The sequence below is a fragment of the Cebus imitator genome, unplaced genomic scaffold (assembly GCF_001604975.1).
Source record: "Cebus imitator isolate Cc_AM_T3 unplaced genomic scaffold, Cebus_imitator-1.0 Scaffold179, whole genome shotgun sequence".
NCBI classification, from domain to species: Eukaryota; Metazoa; Chordata; class Mammalia; order Primates; family Cebidae; genus Cebus; species Cebus imitator.
In genome coordinates this window covers 1019510-1029967 of record NW_016107494.1, presented here as the reverse complement: position 1 = coordinate 1029967, position 10458 = coordinate 1019510, and the positions used below count along the sequence as shown (strand labels likewise).

General features: G+C 38.8%; 1 protein-coding gene across 2 annotated transcripts in view; it reads right to left on the bottom strand.

Annotated features, from left to right (window-relative positions):
* OLR1 (oxidized low density lipoprotein receptor 1) overlaps nucleotides 1–10038 on the bottom strand; it is a 14513-nt gene extending 4475 nt beyond the window's left edge. For both annotated transcript variants that reach the window (XM_017545362.2, XM_017545363.2), the window contains exons 1-3: nucleotides 9837–10038; nucleotides 6324–6425; nucleotides 3953–4198 (exon numbers count right to left, since the gene is read on the bottom strand). In XM_017545362.2, coding sequence (XP_017400851.1) covers nucleotides 3953–4198; nucleotides 6324–6425; nucleotides 9837–9912 — 424 coding nt within the window. In that variant the 5' untranslated portion in view covers nucleotides 9913–10038. The remainder of the gene's footprint in view (nucleotides 1–3952; nucleotides 4199–6323; nucleotides 6426–9836) is intronic.
* Nucleotides 10039–10458: the final 420 nt, after the last annotated feature.

Sequence of the window (10458 nt, the reverse complement as noted above, 5' to 3'; positions counted from 1 at the left end):
AAAAAAAAAAAAAAAAAAAACACAAAAATTCACCAGGCATGGTGGTGTGCGTCATCAAACCTAGGGGGTGGAGGTTACGGTAAGCCAAGATCGTGCCACTGCACTCCAGCCTGAGTGACAGAGCAAGACTCTGTCTCAAAAATATATATGTGTAGATATATGTGAGGTTTTGTGGACTAAAAAGACAGTCTGGGTAAGTTTTCCAAGCTGTGACAAAGGAAGAAGGACACATTACAAAATGTAGTATTTAAACTAACTGCATTTCTATGTGTTTGCGTGTGTGTGTGTGTTTGTATGTGTGTGTACACCAAAATAAACATAGTATGTGATATTTGTATTTGTTATATAATTTAACAAATACAATGATATTTGTATTTGTTATATAATTTAACAAATACAAATATCACTCACTATGTGCCAGAAACTGTTGGAAGTACTTTACAGATATCAACTCATTTAATCCTCATAATATCTCCATGAGATAGGTTCCATTCATTTTCTTCTTTTGACAAATAGAGGAGAATCTGGACCTACGAAATCTAATTCTAGATTCTGTGTGTTTCACCACTCTAACATAATTTTTTTTTTTTTTAAGACAGGGTTTCACCACGTTGGCCAGGCTAGTCTTGAACTCCCGACCTCAGGTGATTCGCCCGCCTTGGCCTCCAAAGTGCTTGGATTACAGGCGTGAGCCACCACGCCCGGTCTCTAACATACTACTTTTTAAACTTTTAAGTTAAAACCATTTGAGGAAGTGTTTCTCAGTGACACTCAGGACATTTTGATACAGAATCTTGATGGTAAATCTTTAATCTGCCACTTTTTTTTTCTTTTGAGTTGGAGTCTCACTCTGTTGCCAGACTGGAGTGCAGTGGTGCGATCTCAGCTCACTGAAACCTCTGCCTCCCGGGTTCAAACGATTCCCCTGCCTCAGCCTCCTGAGTAGTTGGAACTACAAGCATGCACCGCCAAACTCAGCTAATATGTTTTTTCTGTATTTTAGTAGAGACGGGTTTTCACTATCTTGGCCAGTAAAGCTTGAGAACCACCTCAAATTCCATTGCTAAATGTAAAGTCTATTCCTGCAAAGGCCTGCATCCCACTAGCTCGTTGGCCTAAAGCAAACATAATAACATCTCAGCATCTCTCCCCACTCATAAATACATTGAAGATGGCAGTCCTTTTAGTAAAAAAGATAAAACTTGCCTAACCCTGGAAAAACCAGGCCTTTTTTTTTTATATATATGGCATTTTAATACTACTTTTTAAAGACGTCTCAAAGGTCCTTGATGAAAGGTAGAGCTTTATTCGGTATCTGTACTAACTAGCCTTTATCGGACACTGTCAAGGAATGGAACATGTTACTTGGTATATCTACCAGCATCAGACATATCACTTATTGTTTTTTATCAGTTGTTCATCCAGGGCATCTCTAGGAGATAGTTCCTAATGGTCCTGATGTAGATTTAATCCCATGCAACTGATAAAGACAAAATTGTCTTATGGCCTTGCCTGTGATATAACCATTGATTTGTGTGTGGTTATTTCTGCTTTTATAAACACTCCTACCCTTAATATATAAATCTTCTTCCTTTAAGCCTTCTTGAAGGTGGTATATTCATTTCCTTGAAAGCTCAACTTTAAAGAGATTAAATATGTTTGATACTTGCTAAAAATTATTTTGTCTAAAAATTTCTGCTCATCTTGAAAATGTAAATGACTTCTAAATAGTGAAGGGATTTATAAACTGAAAAACATTACACAAAATTACTTTTTATTATCGTTTAACTTTACCTAGGTCTCAGTGTTTCACCTGTTAAGGAAAAGTTTAAGTATCTGTGAACTGTTATTATATACTCTTTATTCAAAGAAATTATGTGGTTGAGATTAAGTGAATTGCAAGCAAGAAGTTAAAAAGATCTTTGTTTATTAGAGGCAGTTGCTTACTATTAGACAATAGGGCACTAATTTATGCACCTCCAAGGAGACAAAGTAACTCTGAATGACTCTGTCACATCTTTTAACTCCCCCATGCCTAAAAATATATACCAGATTTAATGACATACTGCAGAAAGACCAAATAATGCAGTAGCTTCTGTAACAGTATCAGAATTCACATCATAATCTTCTTATAGATGCTACTATTTCTGCCTGCCTCTGGATTCTGAGTCCCTTTAGACAACTAAAATTAACTCATTTCTTCTTATATAAATAGACTTCTTGGGCTCCTCATATTTTTGTCTAATCTGAAGTATCTGTGTAATGTTTGCAAGCCAGCCAACCTCCATTGGTACTATTTAAATTGATGAGCCCAGCGTAGTGGCTCGTACCTGTAATCCCAGCATTTTGGGAGGCTGGGGCAGGTGGATCACCTGAGGTCAGGAGTTCAAAACCAGCCTGGCCAACATAGTGAAACCCTGTCTCTACTAAAAATACAAAAATTAGCCAAGTGTGGTGGCTACTCGGTAGGCTGAGGCAGGAGACTCTCTTGAACCCAGGAGGCGGAGGTTGCAGTGAGCTGAGATAGTGCCACTGCCCTCCAGCCTGGGTGACTCCCTCTCAGAAAAAAAACAAAAACAAAAACAAAAATTAGCCAGGCGTGGTCATGGGCACCTTAATCCCAGCTACTTGGGAGGGTGAGATGCTTGAATCCTGGAGGCGAAGGTGGCGGTGAGCCGAGATCAGGCCACTGCTCTCCAGCCTGGGCAAAAGAGCAAGATTCCATCTCAAAAAATTGAAATAAAATAAAATAAATTAGTAATTTGATGTAGTACACTTTAAGAAATAATGCCATAGAATGAGCTAATGTAGAATTAGGGTAGACAGTTGCAAGGACAAAAAGACCCTTTAGAAAAAGAAATACAGCTATTAAAAGGCACTGAAATGGAAAGAGATAAGGATCTATGGAAAGGGGTGAGGGTGGCAGAATTCTTCAAGAAAAATCTCAAAACTGTTACTCAGGAGGCTGAGGCAAGAGAATTGTTTGAACCCAGAAGGGGGAGGTTGCAGTCAGCCAAGATCTCACCACTGCACTCTAGCCTGGGTATGACAGAGCTCTCAAAAAAAAATTTCACAACTAAAATTTTAGAAAGAAGAGGCTCTTACAAGGAAGAAAAACTTAAATCCACCAAAATGTATGCTTAATTAAATCAGATTTCACAAAGATTTGACATACCATAGGGTGGTTATGATAAAAATTAAGAATTTATTGCCAGGCACGGTGGTTCACACCCATAATCCCTGCTCTTTGGGAGGCTGAGGCAGGCAGATGACTTGAGGTCAGGAGTTCGAGATCAGCCTGTTCAATATGGCAAAGCCCTGTATCTAATAAAAGTACAAAAATTACTTGGGCATGGTGGTGGCTTATGTTTGCAATCCCAGCACTTTGGGAGACTGAGGCAGGAGAATCACTTGAGCTGGAGAGGCAGAGGCTGCAGTGAGCCGAGATCACACCACTGCTTTCCAGCCTGGGCGACAGACCAAGACTCCTTCTAAAAAAAAAATTGTCTGGGTGCAGTGGCTCATGCCTGTAATCCTAGCTAGCACTTTGGGAGGCCAAGGTAGGTGAACCACCTGAGGTCAGGAGTTTGAGACCAGCCTGGCCAACACAGGGAAACCCTGTCTCTACTAAAAATACAAAAATTAGCCAGGCATGGTGGCAGTGTCTGTAATCCCAGCTACTTGGAAGGCTAGGCAGGAGAATCGCTTGAACCCAGTGGGCAGAGATTGCAGTGAGCAGAGATCTCACCACTTCACTCCAGTTTGGGCAAAAGAGCGAAACTCCATCTAACAACAACAAAAAAAATCAAGAACTTCTTGTATAGAACATTATGAATGAATAAGTATATGCATAACAATACACCAATTTTGAGCCCAGAGTTGTTTCCAAAAAATAGTTAAGATTGGACAGAAAGCTTCCACCATCTCTCCTCACCCACCCTTCTCCCAATACCTGAACAATTTGCTGCTCTCTTCAGTGTTTCTTGGAGATTCAGATTCTGTTGGTGAAGTTCCATTTGCTCTTTGGATTTCTCATTCAGCTTCTGGGCGAGGGTTTCAATAATTTCCTTGAGTTCTTTTTGTGATTCCTGTGAAGCTTCTTCTGCCTGTTGCCGGGCTGAGATCTGTCTCTCCAGTTTATTTTTCTGGTGAGTTAGGTTTGCTTGCTGTTGTGTTAGGAGATCCGATACCTGGGATACTGAATCACAATTTCATTAAGACTCTAGTTTCAACCCAAATAAAAATCCCTCAAGAGACTTTTTTAGGAAATCAAAACAGAATTAAATCTATTTTGACAATACATAAGCTGCTGAAAAATGACCCAAGTTTACTCAGAAATTACAGATGTGGAGGTTCATGAATATTCCTGTGGTATTTTGTTTAATGTCAGGAACATTGCAAACATTTATAATTTTTTTTAAAAATTACCAAGTTTTTAAAATTGAGTTACAAATTAAAAGTAATCACAAGATAACCAGTAAAGTAGTGTAATAAATAAAATAAGGAAAACCTTATAGACAGCCTAAACCTTATAGAAAACCTAAATAGACACCCATCAGACTCAGTGACTACCAGCAGGAATTGTCATTAGTGATTTACTCTATTTATGTCTTATTTCCTCCCACTCTGTCTACTCTTCCAGACTTCCTAATTTGAAGAACTGTGGCACACACCCCTTTTTTGAGACAGCCACACACAGAATTATTGTAAATCACTGTGTCACAAGAGTCTTCAAGCATGTTTTCTTTCTTTCCCCCCCACCCCGGCTACAGTATGTTTTAGGAAGGGTGGCGATAAAGTGAAGATTGTGAAATCAAGCAGCCAATAAATGTTAAGGGTCAAAGGTCTCAGTTCTCAAATTTTGATGGCGCAATACAAAGCAGGCCACTTGGTTTGAAGGCAGCTTTGATCCTGTTAATCAAAGGCTCAGAAGATTTTTCTGATCACCACCTCTGAGTCAAGGGCACTTCTCCCAGTCACTAGGAAAGGCTCTAAGCGACAGATTTAAAATGAAATAGTCTGTGGACTTGAACAACAGTTAAGAAGCAAATAGCACTTCAATGGCCATAATAATCTGGATCCTGGGTAGCCTAAACCACTCAGATCCATAACCTAAATTCACAGGCAGGTCGAGTGAATGATGGGCCCCATTTTCTTTCCTTCTTGGCCACTCTAGACCTTCTTTTCACCCTTCTTTTCCTCAATATCCATCCTCTCTTTTCTAAATGTTCTTATTATACATTTGAAATATGTTTTGTTTTAAATGTTTTATTTATTAAGATTGTGTTTCTCATTCTTAACATTAAAATGGTATTTAATTATCTTTATCAAAACTCAGCAAGCCAAATAAAATTTCTTTTATTTTTGGGCCTCTCAGATGATCTTGGAGATTCGTAACTTTAAATTATTGTCTTCTCCATCATTTCAGAATTTAAATAGGCTCTATCCACCAATTTTTTTTTTTTTTTTTTGAGATGGAATCTTACTCTGTTGCCCAGGCTGGAGTGCAGTGGTGCAATCTCTGCTCACTGCAACCTCCATCTCCTGGGTTCAAGCAACTCTCCTGCTTCAGCCTCCTCAGTAGCTGGGATTGTAGGCATGTACCACCACACCTGGCTAATTTTTGTATTTTTAGTAGAAATGGGGTTTCACCACGTTGGCCAGGCTGGTCTTGAACTCCTGACCTCAGGTGATGCACCCACCTCGGGCCTCCCAATGTGCTGGGATTACAGGCGTAGGCCACAGCACCCAGCCTATCCGTGAAGTTATAAAAACAAACAAACAAACAAACAAACAAAAAACACTAACCAATTGTAATCTTCGTTTTATGCCTCCATTTGAGGATGAACAATATACCCATTTATCTTGATGGTCACTATAAAAACATTTTGCTGGCTGGGGTGCGGTGGTTCACACCTGTAATCCCAGCACTTTGGGAAGCTACAGTGGACAGATCATGAGATCAGGAGTTCAAGACTAGCCTGGCCAATATAGTGAAACCTTGTCTCTACTAAAAATACAAAAATTAGCCTGGTGTGGTGGCACCCACCTGTAATCCCAGCTACTCAGGAGGCTGAGGCAGGAGAATCACTTGAACCCAGGAGGCAGAGGTTGCAGTGAGCCAAAACCATGCCATTGCACGCCAGCCTGGGTGACACTGAGACTCTGTCTCAAAAAAAATTTTTTTTTTGCCTAAAATGAATCTAAATCATGGCTGTTTGTAGGTGTTATGAAAGAAACTTATAAACCATATACTATATTTATTAACCTCATTTCCAACACTCCCACCCTGACAAATATCAGTTCCTTATTTTTGCACTTACATTCCACACCCAGCTTTATAATGATCACCACTGATCCCAGGCAAAGGACCCCTAGAGTCACAGCAACCGGGCACCACCATGGAGAATAAAGAAAGGGAAGACCTAGAGTGACAGAAGAAAGACAAAAAAGAGTGAACAAGTAAGCAAACCCTTCTTTGGAGCATGTCTGTACTTGGTGTTTGCATTCCATACCACCAGGCCTCCAAATGACTCTGCAAATAATTCATCATACACATTTAGTAATGGAAAACAGGAAGAATTAAGGAATTTAAGTAATTGACCCATGGTCACACAACCAGTAAATTCAGAGTCAAGATTCAATACCAGATATTTGAATCTAAATATATGATTCTAAAGCTGTTACTTTATCTACTTTCCCCACAATGATTCCTCAGGAAACACACAGTCCAGCTTGGTTGGATCAGCCTCATCCACAGTGCAGAGAGCCTGAAGTTTTTAATATAGCCCATGTGCACACATGTGTGCACACACATGCACACACACACACAGTGTGTTTCATAAATAACATAAACAAATGTCAGACATCAAGCAAGTAAACTTTCGTCAATCAACTGAGATTTCCTCAAATAACTTCATAAATAATTTTATGCTATTCAATTATTATTCCACCAAAATTACATCTTGTAACTGGGGTTATTAATCAAAGAGAAGTAGGTGTTGGAATTCACTTGAGGTGACTGGCAAAATATTAGGGAAGAGAAAGTTTAGATTAGTCACAAACCTTTTAGAAGGCTGAGAGGTTTTATTGGGACAGGCTGAAGGCAGCTGGTTCATTACGTCCGCATAGGAAAAAGATAGAGACGATAAGAGTCTTTCCCAGTTTAAGTCTGTTTACCCCACATTCCTTTGTCGCTACTCTGTTTGCTCATGTAAACTTTGTGCTGGATGGTCCTCTCAGGGGGAGGTCAAAGGGGAATTACCTGTTAATGGTGTTTACTCTGGGCCCTAGAACCTAAAGCTTTTATCATTCATAAAACCACTCTTTTAACCATATTAATTATTCACAAGCATGCTAACTGAGGACTTCTGTTATTAAATCCATACTGAATAAAGGTGAGAATGGGACGGGGGTCTTGGTTGGTTGGCTGCAATTGCCCTTGGAAAGCAGTCAACGACCATCCCTAGCCCACTTAAATCACTGTAATGGGTGTGAGAGTGCATTTATTCAACCATCGTTGAGTCAGGATCTGCAGGACACACCTCTGCAGGTGGTGACCGACATCTCAGTAGGGATGAAACCTTGATATTAATTTGGTTTATATTAACAGCATGTCCTCCACTCACACCAAGTGTAGGCTTGATTTTGTAAGAGAAATGTTCACCATTTTGAAAAAAAAACCAAATCACTTAGCTCACAGGTGTATGAATATCCAATTATGTGTTCCACCACTAAAAAACACAAAAAACCCCACAGATATTACTGGTTTTGTAGAAAAACATTCCATACAATGTATTTGGTTTCCTCATCTTCTGAGATAAACACATAGGGCACTGATATCATTATCCTCTGTATGCAAATAAGGAGAATGAAAGGTTTAGTAACTTGCTTAAGATCACACAGATGCTAAATCCCAAAAATAAGTCTTTAGTCTAATTGTCAGTAGCTACTTGACTTGAAACATTATAATAAAATTTCCAATGTGAATGTATAACAATCCAAGTCAAGCAGTGGTCAGATATATTCAAATTTTCATGTATCAAAGGTACTGTGTTAGACTCCGCAAATGATAAAAAGAAGATAGAAACTTGAAAGGGATAAATATGGTTCATCCTCTGATTCAATACTTATTGGCTTCTAGAGTGTGTGTGGCAAGCTAGGAGAGAAATTGTAGACGATAGTTGTGTCTCTTGCAAATAATTTCTTAATTCTAGCCTCGGGGGCAAATATCTCTGTGTAAATCTTTCAACCAGTCTTTCAACTCTCTGGTCAGTGTTCATTCCACATTACAGGGCGTCAGATACCCTCATCACTCTTTTTTTTTTTTAAATGGAGTCTCGCTCTGTCACCCAGTTTGGAGTGCAGTGGCACAATCTCAGCTCACTGCAACCTGTGCCTCCCAGGTGCAAGTGATTCTCCTGCTTCAGCATCCTGAGTCACTGGAATTACCAACACATGCCAGCATGCCCTGTTAATTTTTGTATTTCTAGTAGAGACAGGGTTTCCCCCACCTTGGTCAGGCTGATCTCGAACTCCTGACCTCATGACCCACCAGGCTCGGCTTCTCAAAGTGCTGAAATTAGAGGTGTGCGTCACTGCACCCGGCCACATCACTCTTAAATAATGAAAAACTAAATTTTTAGAGGAAAAAGAGTCACAGGATCCTGTGCAGAAAGGCACGTTCCCTTTTTCTATAGATTCCCTTTTGTCCTGTGTCCTTGGAAGGCAGAGACCATTAATCCAACTGCTGCCCCTTCTAGTGATTTTCTAATCAGAAAGCAATCCAGTTCTTTGCAGTAGGTGCCTGATCTTATCAAGATTCTGAAAGAAGAATCAATCTCATGATTATAGTAAAATTCAGGCCCTCAATGTTTACTACACAAATAATGAGTAAGTGAATAAACAAATGACTATTGTTCACTTCTGGTTTTACCTGTAAATGCCAGCACTGTTTTTATACCAATTAAGTTTATTTGCTCAAATGTTAAATCACTCCATGCTCACACCTATGTTCCCTATTGAGAGAGATTTCTATGTTGTTTTTGGAAACGTAATTTGAAATTTCTTTATCCAAAGTTCTGATAATACTTGTCTGTCTTTCTCTCCTTATATTCTGTTCATTTTCCTCCAAATAGATCTAGACTAAGAGGCAATTTATCCAGATTGTCTGTGGAATTGAGATTACGAATTAATTTATAACAATGCAATTTAATTTACTGTATGTGTCAAACAGAACTTACAATTTTTCAAAGCAGTAGTAAACAACAAAATGTAACTTATGCTAAACTATACTAAATATCATTTACTTTGGCTGCATAATTCATGAAGTACTTCAGGTTTTTGTATGCCTTAAGGACACTTTCAGAAATTATCATTGTATACACCAGATAAATTTGTTTCCCGAACCCCCGATGTATTGAATTCTGGATAAATGGGAGTTTGTGGTACAGTCCTAGCTCTACCACTTATTAGCTCCATAAAACTGGGTAATATGATGTTGTTAGTTCTCTTGATGCCTAGTTAGCTCTCTGTAAAAGGGAGATAGTAATACTGCCAATCTCAAAGTGTTGTTGTAAAGATTCCGAGAAATAATACTCTTAAAGTGAATAGCATAGAGAATAACCTGTAGTGAATATCAGTATAAATTGTTATAAATAAGTTGTCATCATCATCATCATTATTATAGCCTACTTGTTTTTCTTTTAAGCAGATGGTATTAATTCTATTTTCCCATACTTGGGTGTTTAGCTTTCTAATCCCATTCTTTGATGAATTTACATTTTGGGGCTAACACTGGGATTCTGTCCCTGTACACATTTTCCCATCCCTAGTACCTTTAGCTTTTTTTCCATTTGACTTCTCATCAGGGTGGTCCTTCATAGTCTTGATCTTTAGGTCATCAAAAGTCATTTCCAAAGCCAAGCCAAGAAAGAGAGAGTGCAGCAGTCACGAACTTCAACAAACTAAAAATACGTGAGCTTCTGCTGAAGTATTTAAATAGCTACTGTTATCTAATAGAAGAATGACTCAATCATTGGTAGGAGGAAGGAGATGCTTTGCTTCATATTGGGAAGTTCGCTGACGAAAATTCTTGTGTTACGTATATTGCAGGCAGAGAAAGCGGCGATTCTGATAGTGTTTCAGGATATTTCGCTAAGTAATTTATGAAAGGGAAAACTGTATCTTTCATGAGCATTAAAGGAGAGACATGGTAGCCACTCTTCAGGTACAGAAACTGAAATTCAAAGAGTAAATCACACTACATTTGTGAAAAATGTGTCAGAATTTTGGGCCAGAATATTTGATTCCAAAGTTTGTATTTGTTTGTTTGTTAATTTCACTTAGCAGATTGTTCCTATATGGTGTCTTTTACAAATCACATACATTCTTTTTAAATTTTCACTGTTTTATTTGGCTACAGACCTGAGAATACCAGGGTGAATCACATATGGCTCT